General features: G+C 41.3%; 1 protein-coding gene across 1 annotated transcript; it reads left to right on the plus strand.

Annotated features, from left to right (window-relative positions):
* Nucleotides 1-2,733: 2,733 nt before the first annotated feature.
* MAGOH (mago homolog, exon junction complex subunit) lies at nt 2,734-14,305 on the plus strand. The gene is made up of 5 exons (XM_035018527.1): nt 2,734-2,923; nt 4,839-4,897; nt 6,279-6,389; nt 11,730-11,812; nt 13,649-14,305. Exons 1-5 carry the CDS (start codon nt 2,836-2,838, stop codon nt 13,746-13,748), a joined length of 441 nt encoding a protein of 146 aa, XP_034874418.1. The 5' UTR covers nt 2,734-2,835; the 3' UTR covers nt 13,749-14,305.
* Nucleotides 14,306-14,616: the final 311 nt, after the last annotated feature.

The raw sequence follows: 14,616 nt of genomic DNA on the forward strand, positions 1-14,616 counted from the left end.
TATTTACTTGACAGAGACACAGCGAGAGAGGGAAAACAAGCAGGGGGAGTGGGAGAGGGAGAAGCAGGCTCCCCGCAGAGCTGGGAGCCCGATGTGGGGCTCGATCCCAGGACCCTGGGATCATGACCTGAGCGGAAGGTAGACGCTTAACGACTGAGCCACCCAGGTGCCCCCTGAACTTCATACTTTTAATCTTTCCATTTTCCAATCTATTCTACAATACTGCAGCCAGAGTGATTTTTTCTAGAATGCAATAGGTCATGTCACCACCATCCTTTCTACTTTCCTGCTTAAAGCTCTTCATCTGTTTCCCTTGCATTAAAATCCAATACCTTTGGGTTTTAGCCCACACTCTTTAATATGGCTTGTAAGCCATTTGGCTTCTGCCCGTTCTCCAACCTCATTACTATATGCACAACCTCATTCTGTATTCCAACCACACGGTCTGGGCCCTCTATTTGGAATATTTCCTTCAGGAAGACTTCCCTTAGGCCCCTCGATTGGATTAGGAACCATCCTGTGTGCTTCCATAGTATTCTGTGTTTCCCCTATTTGTAACCTTTATCTCTACATTATAATTCTTGTATGCTCCTTAATTGCCTCCTCTGCAAGTTCTGTAAAGGTCTGTCTTGCTCACCATCGTATTCCCAGCACGTAGCACAGTAAAAGCGCAGTAAATTATGCTGAATTCAGGCACATCAAATACACAGACCGTGTTCTTTCAGCTATACCATGTTATCTCATGCCTCCAAACCTGGATCACTTTACAGCCTGACTGGAGTCCAGTGTCCTTTAAATTTTCTCAAAACTTTTGTTATTTGCCACATCTGCAGATGCTCAGATTCAGCAGTCACCTTATAATTTTTATAATTTCACTCTTGGACAATAACTTCGTGGTAATTACCTGATGAATCTATATACTTAATTGCAATTACCACTTCAAGATTGTGAGGATTCAAAGAACAAACATTTGTAAATGGATTCACATTTATTAGGTGCTTAATACCTGGTGGTTCCCTTCTCTTTTTTTATACAATTCCCTTGTTACCACCCATATCCAGTGTTTCCTTTTTTTTAAGATTTATTCATTTATTAGAGAGAGAGAGTGAGGGGGAGGGGCAAAGAGAGAGGGAGAGGATTCCAAGCAGACTCCCCCTGAGCAGAGCCCAATTCAGGGCTTGATCCCAGGACCCCGAGATCATGACCTGAGCCAAAATCAAGAGTCCAATGTTCAACTGACTGAGCCACTCAGGTATCCCCCCAGTATTTTTTTAATAAAATGCCTTACGGTTTTGTAACAGTTTATAGTTCACAAAGTATTTTTCCTATTTCCAAGATACTGTTTCCTATCTTTACAACAGTCCTGCCAGATGTATAACATTATTTTTCTCATTTTAAAGATAAACTTGAGGTCCAAAATGTTAATCAGTTCACCTTCAGTCACAGTGAATCAAGTCGCACAAGGATTATTTTAACACAAGCTTCCAGTGATTTTCCCCTCTCATACCCACTCTACACTCTGCTACCCATTATGGGGGGGGGGGGGGGGGGGGGAGAAAAAAAGGAGTAATGGTAAGACTGGGAATGAGAATCAAGAGACCACTGACCTCAATACAGAACAGTACACAGTCAGCAGCCAGGCCCCAAGAATGATGCCATCTCAGCACTGTCTCTAGAACTGATTTCATTCCCCCCTCTGGTTGGAACTTTGATGAGCTAAAGCAGTCTTCTAATAATTAAGATTTTGATTGTCCTTTGCCTACTCAAGGAGGAAAATTTTTCCACAGCCAGAAAGACTTCACAGAGGTCAACCACTTTGGCCTGAAAAGACAAGGGCCTCTTGGGCATCAGTCCTCAATCGCAGCACATCTGGGGTGCTTTGCAAAAACATACCAACGCCTAGGTTCACCGCAAGAGAACCTGATTAATTGGTTTGGGGTGGGGCCCAAGCATCAGTATTTTTAAGATGCTCCCAAATGATTCCATTTGTGCAGCCAGGACTGAGAATCACTGCTGGGTAAGCAGTGCATAGAAAACGAGAATGGGAAATTAAATATTCAGTTTAACTTCTACTCACAGCACCTACTCTAGAGACCAGTGAAGCAGAAAGGGAAAAGTAGAAATAAAAAGAAATAAAGATTAAAAGGGTTAAAATGGGAGATAAATTAGTTCCAGGGAAATGACAATCTCCACCGTGGATTCGGGAAAAGCGTCTCTGGGAACAGTTTCCTTGAACTGGTCCGTAAACAGCAAAGTTCAGTCGCAGCCAACTTCTGAAACATCGTGTGCTGAGCCCCGTGGGGTCAGGTCACTTAACCTTTTTTTTTTTTTTTTTTTCTGTGAGGTCAGCTCATTTAACCCCATTTTATTATCGAGACCTAGGTCCAGGGACGGTGATCAGCTTTGCCCGACGCACACAAGTCAGGTGTACTTAAATGGACGTCGAGCCTGAAAGGGCGCAGCATTCGGCGTGCTCAGCCGGAAGTCTCGAAGCAAGGTCTCCAGACCCGCCGCCCGAACCCAGGGGTCCTCCAGTCGCCTTCGGCCTCCAGCTTGCGAGAACCCCGGGTGTTGAGCCTCAGCCTCGCTCCCGCCTCCGGCCAACGGGGCACGGCTCCACTGACCCCGCCCTCGGGTGAAAGGAGCCTGGTTTCCGCCGGGGAATGGGCCAGACTTGCCACTTCCGGGAATGGGGGCGACCGGGGCCGCCTCGCCACGGCCGACGGCCTTGCCTTGACGTCACTTCCGCGCGCCCAGGTAAACGTCAGTGGTGGGCGCAAACAGCGGCGGTGGGCTTGCTGGTAAAGTTTGGGCTTGGTACCCTCCTCGTGAACCATGGAGAGTGACTTTTATCTGCGTTACTACGTGGGTCATAAGGGCAAATTCGGCCATGAGTTCCTGGAGTTTGAGTTCCGACCCGACGGTAAGAGCGGTCTCTGGCCCCCTGGGAGCGAGGACTGGGCCTGGGGTCGGGCGAGTGGGGAGGCCGGGTTCCGGAATGTGCGAGGAGCTAGAAGAGGAAGGTATTGATGACTGCGGCGCGGATCTGAAACGATCACTCCTGTGACCGCTCCACTGGTTCTTCCCATGCGCAGGGACTTCTGTTTGGTGACATTTTTTACTAGAATGCCTCACTCAGCAAACATTGACTGCCTACCTTGTGCCAGGCTCTCTTTCACAATCTGGGATACGGGAGTGAACGCCAGACAAGCTTCCTCTCATGGAACGTATATGCTGGTGCTGGGAGAGAGATAAACAACAACAACAAAGACTCCAGATAGTGACCGGTGGTCAGAACATAAAACAAAATGATGGATTAAGTGCTGGTGGGCTGCTTTTAAGCAGGGTGGCCGCTGGCGCGCTCTCTGAAAAAGTAGTATTCGAACTGAACCCTGACTGACAAGAAGGAGTCAGCCTTGTGAGGCTCAGGAAGAAGAGCATTCTGGACAGAGGGAGTAACAAGGACTAAGGCTGTAGGGCATGAATGAGCTAGGAGGTATGTTTCGGGTAGCCAGTACGGCTGAGGAAGTAGTGAGCTCCGAGGAGAATAGTAGGAGACGATGTCAGATAAGTAGGCAGGGGCATACCATGTATGTCTTTATAGGCCATGGCAAAGAGTTTGGATTTTATTCTAAATGCAGCAGGAAGGGGCGCCTGGGTGGCTCAGTCGTTAAGCGTCTGCCTTCGGCTCAGGTCATGATCCCGGGGGTCCTGGGATCGAGACCCGCATCAGGCTCCCTGCTGAGTGGGGAGCTTGCTTCTCCCTCTCCCACTCTCCCTGCTTATGCTCTCTCTCTCTCTGTCAAATAAATAAATAAAATCTTAAAATAAATAAATGCAGCAGGAAGCAATTGGAAAGTTTTAAGGAGAGAAAGATGTGATCTCTAATCATTGGGTGCAAAATGGGCAAGACTGGAGACAGGGCTGCTTATTAAGAGACAGTTACAGTTGTCAAGACAAAAAGGATGTTGATTGGGCCTAGGGTGCTAGTAAAAGCGGACAGAAGGATTTAGGATACTATTGGAGGCAGAACCAATAGGACTTTGCTGTTTGCTAAGATCTGGGAGAAGGGCCACTGTGGTGAAGGAAAAGGAATCAGATGACAGAAAATTCCCACTAAATGGGGACACAAAGATGAATCTGACAAACCCCAGTTATAAACAATGACAAGATACTGTGTTTGGTAGTGTGACAAGATAGCGTGTTTACATGTGTGCCTTCTATTCCAAGGGTAAAAACTCATGTGTTTCCTTCTATCTTTTCCTTCATACCCAGCATATACCCAGATTACCCTTTTGGATGCACATATACACAAAGGGCCTTATATACCAAATATTATTGCTTAATAATAAAACCACAACTTTTCCATCACAGGAATAGATCAGAATGTTGCATGGTCACATGAATAGTATCTAAACAGCATTTTACAGTTTCCAAATTGCTTTCACGACTCATTTGAGCCTCAGGAGGCCCTGTGTGCAAGTAAGTTACCATCACTCTCCCTGTTTTCACCTGAGGACATTAACCTGCAGAGATATGATTTGCCAGAGTCACAAAAGAGTCTGCTTGTGTTCTTTTATCACACCTGAGCTGCCTTTTGCAAGAATTATAATTCAATGTCAGCAGTATTTTTGGCTTTGAGGCTATTTAATAGCCTAAAGTGAAGAACTGACAAGACTGCCATTGTTGGAACACCAGAAGTACAGGTAGTAAATCTGGTAGTCACTGAAGGGAAAACTAGGATACATTTTAAGCAACAGCTGATAGTCTTGGTGAGCTAATGATACTTTACTCATATGTTTTTAATATACACTGAATTTGTTTTTTGTTCCTCACAGGGAAATTGAGATATGCCAACAACAGCAATTACAAAAATGATGTCATGATCAGAAAAGAGGTAATGAGCCTTCTGAGGGCCTTTCTTTCACTAAAATTTAGCCTTTTGTCTTGTTTTTGTTCTTTCTGGGAGTAGTATTGGAAAAGAGAAGTATAGACATATCTATGGACACCTTCTAAATTTTTTCTCCCATCTTTTAGTTTATATTTTTTCACAGTGCTGAATCACTTACTGGTAATCATTTAAAGTCTTGCAAATCTTGGTTTAAACCCTGAATCTGCTACTTACTATGTGCCCCTGGGCAAATTCCCTGTTCTTTGTCTGCAGAAACAAAGGTTTTAACCTACCCCCCACTCTCCAGTGCTATCATAGAATTAAATACCTTATACTTAAAGTGTTTGGTATATTCCCTGGTGCGTAGCTTTCAGTAGCGCTCTTTAATTTGCATTTGAATGGGGAACAGGGGCATGGGAAAGCAGTTCACATCATTGAATGCACGTTAGATGCCAGGCGTGGCACTTGGTATTTTATACACATAACGATTTTTATTTAAGCCTGATTATAAGCCTATTTGACGGGTGGTATTATATACCCTTTACAGTGAAGGCCGGATATTAATTATGGGGCTTGTTCAAAGTCACCTCACCCTGGCCACCCTGCCTGCCTCTGTCCAGTCCGTGCGCTCCATGTTATATAACTTCTGCTGCGCTCTTGAGGCTTCATCAAAGCTTCTCTTTCCTTTTAACCACTTTGTCACATTTGAAAATGTCTTGTCAGTATATTTTCATACTATTATCTTTAACTAGCATTCAGGTTTATGTTTACCCACACATGTCAGCCTCCTTATATTTAATGTGGACTAATACGCAAAATGTATTTTTTTTTAAAGATTTTATTTATTTGCCAGAGAGAGATAGCGAGAGCAGGAACACAAGCAGGGGGAGTGGGAGAGGGAGAAGCAGGCTCCCCGCAGAGCAGGGAGCCCGATGTGGGACTCGATCCCGGGACCCCGGGATCATGACCTGAGCCGAAGGCAGACGCTTAACGACTGAGCCACCCAGGCGCCCACGCAAAATGTATTTTTAAAGACATGTCTCTACTCTTCATAAGCATGTCATCTAGTTAGGAATAACCAGGTTATTTACAGATCTTTTGTTCTGGGTTCAGGTGTGAGTTGGGTGTGTAAGCAAGGAGAAGGTCCAAGTGAACAGGATGTGCCAAGAAGTAGAAACAAGGAGATGGGGTCTGAGATGTAGTCATTGGGCACTTCTGGCCCAGCCTTCTTCACACCTGAATGCCATCCCCCTTACAGAGGTGCCAGAAACTAGTTTTTAGGAGCAGGCTTTTTTTGTTTTTGTTTTTATCTTTCATCACTATCTATCTGAGTGAGAACACTTGCTTAGGGATGCAACTTAAATCCCATTTTTTAATTTGCTTTCAGGCTTATGTACATAAAAGTGTAATGGAGGAACTGAAGAGAATAATTGATGACAGTGAAATTACCAAAGAGGATGATGCACTGTGGCCACCCCCTGACCGAGTGGGCCGGCAGGTGAGTGTTTTAGTAACTGTCCTGTAGTGCAGAAGTCTTACAAGTAAGATGAGTTTTACTGCCATGCATATGACATTGAATCCGTGTGTGTGTGTGTGTGTGTGCGCGCCCTACACAAAGCAGGTTATAGCACCTTTATCTAAGGCAGCAGTAATCCCACAGGGAGGAACAGAGAGAGCCAGTGGTACTTCCAACCACCTAGAGCCTAGCCCTGGATTTCCTCATGTGACTCTCCCCCCAGCCCTTCTCAGAGGTTTTGCTGCCCACCTCACATACTGAGTAACTACTATGGACAGAGCATTGTGAACATACAAAGAGAAATAGAACATGGTTATTTCAGCAATCTAATAGAAGGAAAATCATGCAAGCAGCTAGGTATATGTGTTTAAATTCATGGCTTTATATATATTCTGAAGACCATTATGGTAATGAAAATAAAGGCCATTGTCATTTTTTTTTTTTTTTTTAAGTTTCATTTATTTGACAGAGAGCACAAGCAAGGGGAGGGGCAGAGGGTGAGGGAGAAACAGGATCCCCACTGAGCAGGGAACCAGATGCAGGACTCGATCCCAGGACCCTGGGATCATGAGCTGAGCCGAAGGCAGATGCTTAATGACTGAGCCACCCAGGTGCCCCGCCACTGTCATATTTGAGTGTGTTAACAGGGAAGCTATTTCTCTCCACCTCAACTGCTACCTTCCTAATCTAGACCTATAATTGATTTCCTTTTTTCTTTTGTCCTGTACAGCCTGTTTTTCCATCCTGAAACCAGACTAATCTTTTAAAATGAAATGTATTCCACTGATTTTAAGTTCTCCACTGCCTTCCCACTACATTTAAAATAAAATCCAGGACGACTGGGTGGCTCAGTCGGCTAAGAGTCTGCCTTTGGCTCAGGTCATGATCCCAGGGTTCTGGGATTGAATCCTGCATTGGGCTCCTTGCTTGGCGGAGAGTCTACTTCTCCCTCTGCCTGCTGCTCCCCCTACTTGTGCTCTCTCTCTCTGACAAATAAATAAAATCTTAAAAATAAATAAATAGGGGCGCCTGGGTGGCTCAGTCGTTAAGCGTCTGCCTTCGGCTCAGGTCATGATCCCGGGGTCCTGGGTTCAAGCCCCACATCAGGCTCCCTGCTAGGCGGGAAGCCTGCTTCTCCCTCTCCCACTCCCCCTGCTTGTGTTCCTGCTCTCGCTATCTCTGTCAAATAAATAAAATCTTAAATCAATCAATCAATCAATCAATCCGAACTCCCACCTTATCTTCTACCATTTTCACAATCTTTTACTGTGTTCAGACCTCACTGACCTTATTTCTGTTCCTCAGACACACCTAGGTTGTTCTTAGTTTAGGACATTTGCATTTGCTGCATCCTGCCTGGAATAGTCTATCCAATATTGTCTTTATTATTACAGGTTTCAAACATCACTTCCTCAGTGATGTCTTGCCTATCCATCCAATCTAAAATGTCCTTTCCTGTTTTCTTTTCTTTTTTTAAATAGGATGTTTTATCTTCTTTGTAGCATTTATTATTGTCTAAAATTGTCTTGTTTGCTTTTCTTTATATATCCCTTTTCCTCCCCCCACTGCAACAGATTTGCATATACCCCTGCAAGCTCCTTCAGTACAAGGATTTTACCTATTTTTTCAGTGCTAAATCTCTAGTGACTAAAATAGTACCAGTGTGTAGTAAAAGCTCAATAATAATTATATTTATTAATATAAAAACCCATATAAGTTAATTCCTAATTCACCTCAAAATGGTGGACCAATTTTTTTTTTTTTGTAATCTAAATCCAACTTAGTTAACATATAGTGTTTTATTAGTTTCAGGAGTAGAATTTAGTAATTCATCTGATGCATATAACACCCAGTGCTCATTAAATCAAGTGCCCTCCTTAATGCCCATCACCTAGTTACTCCATCCCTCCACCCACCTCCCCTCCAGCAACCCTGTTTGTTCCTTTTTTTTTTTTTTTTTAAGATTTTATTTATTTATTTGACAGAGAGAGATCACAAATAGGCAAGCAGGCAGGCAGAGGGAGAGGGAGAAGCAGGCTCCCCGCTGAGCATGGAGCCCAATGTGGGGCTCGATCCCAGGATGCCGGGATCATGACCTGAGCCGAAGGCAGACGCTTAACCAACTGAGCCACCCAGGCACCCACTGTTTGTTCCTTATAGTTAAGAGTCTCTTAATGGTTTATCTTCCTGTTTTTATCTTCTTTTATTTTTCCTTCCCTTCCCCTATGTTCATCTGTTTTGTTTCTTGAATTTCACATATGAGTGAAATCATACGGTATTTGTCTTTCTCTGACTTATTTTGCTTAGCATAATACTTTCTAGCTCCATCTACATCATTGCAAATGGCAAGATTTCATTCTTTTTGATGGCTAATATTCTATTGTATATATATACATATATACATATATACACCACATTTTCTTTATCCATTCATCTGTAGATCGACATCTGGGCTCTTTCCATAGTTTGGCTATTGTGGACATTGCTGCTGTAAACATTGGGGTGCATGTGCCCCTTTGAATCACTATTTTTGTATCCTTTGGATAAATACCTAGTCTAACTCTTGAGAAAGAGTGAAAAGAAAATCCCATCCTGAGTACTTTCTAAAGTTAACTTTTTAATTTATGTCCACGGATTCTCAGTAAAATCATGTATATGTATTTTGCTTTACCATTAATTTTCAGCTCTCTTAACTCATTCAGCAATCACAGTAGTCCTGTGAAGAGAACAGGGCATACTCCTATACACTAGCAACAACCTGTTGGATAAGGTAATTACAACAAAATTCCATTCATCATAGCAACAAAAGCTATAAAGAACTTGGGAGTAAATTTAATAAGCTGTATAAAACTTAAAAGGGCTTCGGGGCGCCTGGGTGGCTCAGTCGTTAGGCGTCTGCCTTCCGCTCAGGTCATGATCCCATGGTGCTGGGATTGAGCCCCGCATCGGGCTCCCTGCTCGGCAGGAAGCCTACTTCTCCCTCTCCCACTCCCCCTGCTTGTGTTCCCTCTCTCGCTGTGTCTCTCTCTGTCAAATAAATAAATAAAATCTTTAAAAAAAAAAAAGTATCATTTTTATGGATGGAACAACTCAATTATTATATCAATTTTATTAAAATAATTGATAAATTCATTCCAGTTCAAATCAAAATCACAACAGGATTTTTCCTAAAGCCTAAGAGAGCATTAAATTCATGGAAGATCAAAGGGACAAGAGTAACCAAGATAATTTTGAAGATTTCTTGAAAAGGTACAGTCATCTGTACTGTGATATTGCCTCAGAATTGACCAGTAAACAATGGAGCAGAACAGAGAGCCCAGAAACAAACCCATGAATATATGGGAACTCGGAGCAGGGTATGACAGAGGCGAACTTTCAAATTAATAGAAAAAGGATGGATTGTTTAACAAATTGTATCAGTTGGCAGTGTGTTTATAGAATATTTTTCAGTTAGACCATTTGTAGAAATAAAACAAGATTTTAAAACAAAATATAGACTATCTTTTATTATTTTGGGTAGAGAAGGAATATTTTAAATTCCTCAAGGGAAAAGATCGATAAATGTGACCTCTTTAAAGTTAAAACTTCTGTTTAGCTAAAGACATCATGATAAAGTTGAAAGATAAGCCACAGACTGAAGGAAGATCTTTGCAAAACATACCTGGCAAAGGGTTTATATCTAGAATATATCAGGAACTGCAAATTAATAATAAAAAGATAACTGGGGGGAAAAAAAGATAACCCGGTGGCAGAATGTGTAAAGGTTCTGAACAGGCAATTTATGAACCGGAAAAACAAGTGGCCAATAAATATATGAAAATATCTACATTTGGAAAGTGAAAATTAGGAAAATAATGAGATACCATTTCAGACCCATTAGAATAGCAAAAAGTGAGGGTGGGGGCATCAAGTTTTAAAAAGGATATGAGAGGGGCGCCTGGGTGGCTCAGTCATTAAGCGTCTGCCTTCGGCTCAGGTCCTGATCCCAGGGTCCTGGGATCAAGCCCCGCATCGGGCTCCCTGCTCGGCGAGAAGCCTGCTTCTCCCTCACCCATTCCCCCTGCTTGTGTTCCTGCTCTCGCTATCTCTGTCTCTGTCAAATAAATAAATAAAATCTTTAAAAAAGTGAAAAGGATATGGGAAAGAAAAAGGGGATCTTATATACTAGTGGGAATAACATCAGTACAACCATTTTAGGAAATAATTTGGTAATAACTGGCAAAATTGAAAAAAACTTACACTTTCTAGGAATATTCGTAGAGACATTTTCACATGCATACAAGGAGATGCATAGAAGAATATTCTCACCACATTGTTTATAGTACAATAAATTGGGAACTTAAGTCTGCTTCAATAAGGATATGAATGGAATATTCTAAAGCATTTAAAACTAATGAACTAGATCACATACAAAAACAGTGTTGAATGAAAAAAGCAGAAGGATGCATATAGTATGATCATTTATGTAAAAATTTAAAAACATACTACCAAATCTAAAAACATGAGTGGAAGGAATACACCTCAACTTCTGGGATGCAGGAGGGAGAATGGAATGGGAGGTGGACCTAAACTTTGTATGTGTAACGTTTTATTTCTTTAAAAAATCTGACACAAGTATGACCGCCTATTAACATTTTCACATCTGGGTGTTAAGAACATTGGTTTCATAGTTTTCTATATTTTCTGTTAGAATTCTTTTCATAATTGAAAACTATAAATCAAAAAGAAATAGGAAAAAATTAAGAAAAAAGAAGTAGGACTCACTAGATTGGCAGTTCCACACGGGCACAGGCCTTTGGTGTTGCTGATCTGTCCCACGCACCGAGAACAATAGCCGGCACACGGTGAGCACTCCCACAGAAATTTTTTAAAGATTTGTGCTACTTGTGTCACTGTAGAAATTGAGACCCAAGAGCATTCAGCTGATAGTGACAAAGCTGGGATCAAACACAAGGTCTAGACTTCTTCTCGTCCCATGTTGCCCAGAAAGGTTAGATTCTTGGTATTTTAAAACATAAGATTTATACATGTTACTCCACTTTCTTAACAATGAAAACTCCTATATAAAACTTGTAAATTCTTCCAAATCCCAGAAATAGTAGAGCCTCACAAACACATCTTCCTCTAAGAGTATGAGCTACTCAAGGACTAAACCAGTATCTAATTTCTCTCTTTGTTTCTAGACTCAGTACATGTTAGTGCTCAGAGTGAACCGGTCTTGTTTATGTTGTAGAGTTTGTGTGATTTGACAGATGATAGATCCTCTGTGTGGTTGATGGAAAATCCAACTTGCCCTGACTTAGTTTTTTTAAATGTTTCTAGGAGCTTGAAATTGTCATTGGAGATGAACACATTTCTTTCACAACATCAAAAATTGGTTCTCTTATTGATGTCAATCAATCCAAGTAAGTGTATATGACCCTTATAGCCAGACGTGTCAGTTTTGAAGCTGACTGATATGAAACCCTTAACCAGATTGGGACCGTTACAGCAAGACAGAGGGGTCAGGGCACCTGGGTGGCTGTTGGCTAAGCATCCGACTCTTGGTTTCAGCTCAGGTTGTGATCTCAGGGTCATGAGATCAAGCCGCACGTCAGGCTCCACATTCAGTGCAGAGTCTGCTTAAGACTCTCTCTCCCTCTGCCCCCCACCCCCCGCCCTGGTCTCTCTCACTCACTCAGTCTCTCTAAAATGAATAAATCTTAAAAAAAAAAAGGAGGGGGTGGCCAGCTTTGTTCTCATCATGAGAGACTTCAAATTATTCTCAAGGGCATTCTGTTGCTTTTGATGTTTTATTCAGTCAGTGTTACACAGAGCTTCTCAAGTGACACACACACACAGAGTAATGTCATAGGAGCAGCCAGAGTAAGAATCTGGCCAGAACAGAAAATGAAATATGCCAAAACAGGTGCTTGAGGTAAACTGTAGAGTCACTGGGTCGAGCTGAACACCTTTTCAGTGTTGGCCATTCAGACTAGCACATCTTATAGTCTGACAGTGGTGAAACTTGAAATTATCTAGAATACAAACTTAAACTTAAAAATTCATGTTGTCAGTAGGGCAGATTATAAAGCTGAGACATGAGTCTGTATGCTACAAAGAGTCCTTAGAATTTGATGGCCTCTGGGCGTGCCTAGATGACTCAATCGGTTAAGGGTCTGACTCTTGATCTCAGCTCAGCTCTTGAGTTCAAGCCCCATGTTGGGCTCCATGCTGGGTATGGAGCCTACCTAAAAAAAAAAAAAAAAAAAAAAAAAATTGGCAACATCCAGCTCCTGTGTTTTGAGGATTTGGAATTAGATACGGCTTCCTTTTATTTTTATTTTTTAAAGATTTTATATATTTATGTGAGAGAGAGAGAGCATGAGCCAGGGAGAAGGAAAAGCAGGGAGCCTGACACAGGGCTCAATCCCAGGACCCTGACATCACGAGCTGAGCCAAGGCAGACGCTTAACTGACTGAGCCACCCAGGTGCCCCAGTGGCTCACCTGTAGTCCATGCTGGGTGTAATTGTCTTCCTTTGGACAGTCTCCTTTTTCTTAGCCAGTTGTGCCGTAGTAATCTTTAGCCTCTTGGTGTCCTGCTTAGTACTTCTTTTTAAAAAAAGTTTTCCTAGGGACACCTGGGTGGCTCAGTCAGTTAAGTAGCTGCCTTCGGCTCAGGTCATGATACCAGGGTCCTGGGATCAAGTTCCGCGTTGGGCTCTCTGTTCAGCGGGGAGCCTGCTTCTCCCTCTGCTTGTGCTCTTTCTCTCTCCGTCAAATAAATAAATAAAATCTTTTTAAAAAATAAATAAAAAATAAAACAAGTTTTCCTAATTCTGAAAGTAATACATGCTCAGTATAGAAAATGCAGAAAAATAAAAGGGGGAAAATCACCTACAAACTTATCAATTAGACAACCATTAATATCTTGAAGTATTTCTGATCTAGTTCGCATGCATTAAAAACTATTTAACTTTTAAAAAGCACAAAAAATATAATTGAGATCAGCAATCTGTTATTTTAATAATGATTTTTTCATTTAATAGTAACTTTCCCCATTAAAAACTAACATTTAAAATGATCTCATTTAATATATAGCATATAGCCTTTTCCTTCTTTATGGACACTTGGTTGTTTTTAAAGTTTTAATTCTGTAAATGCCTTTATGTAAATAATCTGGGTTATTAAATGTTTTGTTTTTGTTTTTTTGCCAGTTTTTTCCAGCTTTTTAAATATGTTTTTCTTCTTGCATTATAGGGATCCAGAAGGCTTACGAGTATTTTATTATCTTGTCCAGGACCTGAAGTGTTTGGTCTTCAGTCTTATTGGATTACACTTCAAGATTAAGCCAATCTAGATTGAAAATTGATGTGGACACAAGGGGGGTTGGGAGTACCTGTTTTTAATTACCATTATCAGGACATTTTTGTGTATATCAGGACAATATTTTTTTTATAAACTATAAATGACTGTCTTTAATAAATACATAACAAAATTGCAGTTTTTTGTAAAGACCTGAACATGTGAACTCACCTCAGTTATTTTTTAAAACAGCCTATGTGAAGTATTGCCAAAAATCTATTAATCAACTATAGATATAACTACCAATTTACAGGAATAAGAGAATAGAAAAGTTAGAAAATACAATAGATTAAAAAAAAGAAGAAGAAAATACGATAGAAATCCAACCAATATCCAAAGGAAACTCCAGGGCAGAGGATCTGGCTTCTTCAATAAACACATTGCAAACATAAAATAGAGATGGTGTGGGAACTGGTAGATTAAAGGAGATTTAAGAAACACATAATCAGTACAGTTTGGACCCTATTTGGATCATGATTCAAAAAACAAAATTGACATCATTAAGGAAATTTGAACACTGGGTATTTTATATTAATAAAGTATTTTCTAAAATTTTAGGTGTGAAATGGGTTTTTCCCCCTCTGGCTTTATTGAGATATAATTGAGGGGGTTTTTTAAATCCTCTTTTATAGATACATCTATAGGTATTTCAGTATGGAGGAAAACATTTTGGTTTAGTACAATATAAGGGATAATGCCTGGTCGCAGAGTTTTCTAATCATTTTAAAATCAATACCAACAGTCGTTAGGTATGGACAGTGTGGGAATTTGTTCAGTACGTAGATCTGTAAGGACTTTTTCCTTGCTGCTAAATTGCACTGCTTCCTTAGGCAAATTGCTGGTTGACCAGATTGTGGGTGCTG

This window comes from Mirounga leonina, unplaced genomic scaffold (assembly GCF_011800145.1).
Source record: "Mirounga leonina isolate KUSES-001 unplaced genomic scaffold, KU_Mleo_1.0 Mir_173, whole genome shotgun sequence".
In the NCBI taxonomy this organism is placed as follows: Eukaryota; Metazoa; Chordata; class Mammalia; order Carnivora; family Phocidae; genus Mirounga; species Mirounga leonina.

Excerpts from the sequence above, each read along its gene's own strand:
- MAGOH (XM_035018527.1), top strand. The coding sequence starts at position 2,836 with ATGGAGAGTGACTTTTATCTGCGTTACTACGTGGGTCATAAGGGCAAA. Across the intron at positions 4,898-6,278 it reads ATGTCATGATCAGAAAAGAG|GCTTATGTACATAAAAGTGT; the intron begins GTAATGAGCCTT and ends ATTTGCTTTCAG. Across the intron at positions 11,813-13,648 it reads ATTGATGTCAATCAATCCAA|GGATCCAGAAGGCTTACGAG; the intron begins GTAAGTGTATAT and ends CTTGCATTATAG.